General features: G+C 60.6%; 1 protein-coding gene across 1 annotated transcript; it reads left to right on the top strand.

Moving 5' to 3' along the window:
* Positions 1-640: 640 nt before the first annotated feature.
* On the top strand, positions 641-1699 carry DICSQDRAFT_74566 (uncharacterized protein; the record flags this gene model as incomplete). Its single annotated transcript, XM_007371877.1, has 1 exon — positions 641-1699. The coding sequence occupies one exon, from the start codon at positions 641-643 to the stop codon at positions 1697-1699; it is 1059 nt and encodes a 352-aa protein (XP_007371939.1).
* Between the last annotated feature and the right edge of the window lie 629 nt (positions 1700-2328).

Below are 2328 nucleotides of genomic sequence, written 5' to 3'. Positions count from 1 at the left end.
TCTCTCTCTCTCCTCCCCTTTCGGCTCCTTGCCGCTCGCCTACGGGGGTCGTCGCCGAACGTCGACCCGAGTCTACGCGCCTAGTCGCCGCAACATTAGGTCGAGATCTCTTCCCCGGTGCTGACGCTCTGAACAAGAGTGTCCCCGCCGCCGCTACATTGCCTCCCCCACCCTGGACTGCGCCGGCAGACTTCACGCGTGGGACACCGAAGACCAAGACTACTGTCACCGACAGAAGGACCTAGACGACGGACTCTGGTACTGGGTACCGTGTGAGCAAAACCCCTGCCCAAACCGTCATCACCGTCCTGCCCGGATCAACTGGAACGCCTTTGCAAACGAGTTCATCCCAGTTCCTGACTCCCCCGTTGCTGAGTCGCCCACGACTCGATCCCCCATCCCCGGTACTCCGACTGACGAGCTCGAAGTAGCGCTACTCATCGCGCTTCCCCCATCCCCTATCATCCCCCCAACCCGTCCACCGTCCGCTCCACCCATTATGGGACAACAAGGCGGACAACCGCAGACGACAGGCCCCGCCAATAACCCCCAGCAGGCCCAACCGGGCACCCAGACGGCAACGCAACCCCCGGACCCCATGACGGTATTACTCCAGTCGATGACTCTCCTCACCCAGTCCATGGCGCAGCTCGCAAACTCGACCACCGGGACCAACAGCCTGAAGGCGGTTCAGAAGCCCTCTCCCTTTAAAGGGGAACAGGGGGGCGAAGCACGACGCTTCCTGGCCGCGTTCACTCTCTGGGCCATGTCCCAAGGATCCACGCTCAACCACGTGGACGCCACGGGCAACGCGATCAGCGCGCGCGACGACCAGTGGATTCGGGCAGTCCTCTCCTTCATGCAGGACAGTGCGGCTCTCTGGGCCACTCCGGCGATGGAGGAGATCACGCAGGGCACCACCCCGTTCAAAGGCTTGTGGACGGAATTCCGCACCCAGTTCAAGGCCCGATTCGAGACGGTCGACGAGGCGGTCGATGCAAAGGAACGCCTCCGTACGTTGTGGCAAGGCTCCATGACTGTTCCGGAGTACGCCGCACGGTTCAACGAGCTCTCCACCCGCACGGGCTACTCCAAGGCCGACCTCCGAGACCGCTTCTACGAACACCTGGCGGACTCCATCAAGGACGAGTTGGTGCACACAGCGAGGCCCATCGCTTCTCTCGAAGACCTCATCACCGTCTCCTCCGACATCGACGTCCGTGTCCGCCAACGCCGTGCCGAACGGGATCGTCAGCGCGGACGCACCACCATCACCACCACCGCGGCCAAGCCGGCTGTTCCGCTGCATACCACCCCCTTCACGCCGCCTGCCCGGGACCCGAACGCAATGGACATCGATGCGACCCGTACGCGCGAAGAATTCAACCGCCTCATGCACGGCAAGTGCTACGGTTGCGGGTCTACGGCGCACGTCAAGAAGGACGGCGGCCACGACCGAGACATCTGCGGCTACTGTCGTCGCGTAGGGCACCGCGAGACAGTGTGCATGGATAAGTTCCTGAAGAAGCCCCGTTCGCAGAAGCTCGCCGCCACGGAGGAAGGACCTGAGGAGCCCCAAGTCGCAGCGTCGACGTCGTCGTCCGCAGATGCCGGAGGGACCAATGCTCTCATCGCCCAGCTCATGGAGCAGCAGAAGGCCCTCGCTGATCAGCTCGCCTCTCTGCAGAAGTCTTTTTAGAGCGGGCGCGCGCGAAAGCTGCCGCAGCGGCGCCCTCTGGTACGACTACGGACTCCTCGCCTCCCCAGATCCCTGACCCCTGCCTGTACGATAGTATTAGTTCGTGTATCATTCCCGAATTGAACCCATCTAGCTCGCATTTCCGCGTCAGTGTGATTCTCAAAGGCAGAAACCGTAGTGTACGTTCCGCAGCTATGATAGACAGTGGGGCAACGGCCCTTTTCATCAGCCACCGTTTCGTAAAGAAGAACAATGTTTATTTACATAGGCTAGCTAGAGACATTCCCCTCTATAACATCGACGGCTCCAAGAACAGTGCAGGGAGCATATCTCATTACGTTAGGTTACAAGTACTTATGGGCGACTACACAGAATGGCTCGAGTTCTTAGTTACAGACCTGGGCCCTGAAGACGTCGTACTAGGTTTACCTTGGCTTCGTAGAGTCAATCCGGACATTGACTGGCAGGAAGGCACCATGGAGGTTGGTGCGGAGGAAACGGAGGCTGAGGCGGAATGGAAACCCGGTATTGAGCGGATCGCCGCCAACCGGGTGCAGCGAAGAAAGTGGTGGAAGGCCAAGGTTCTGGAGGACACAACCGAGGAGTTATGGTGTGCCGCCGGGTACACC

This window comes from Dichomitus squalens, assembly GCF_000275845.1.
Source record: "Dichomitus squalens LYAD-421 SS1 unplaced genomic scaffold DICSQscaffold_406, whole genome shotgun sequence".
In the NCBI taxonomy this organism is placed as follows: Eukaryota; Fungi; Basidiomycota; class Agaricomycetes; order Polyporales; family Polyporaceae; genus Dichomitus; species Dichomitus squalens.
This window is presented reverse-complemented; position numbering and strand designations above follow the sequence as displayed.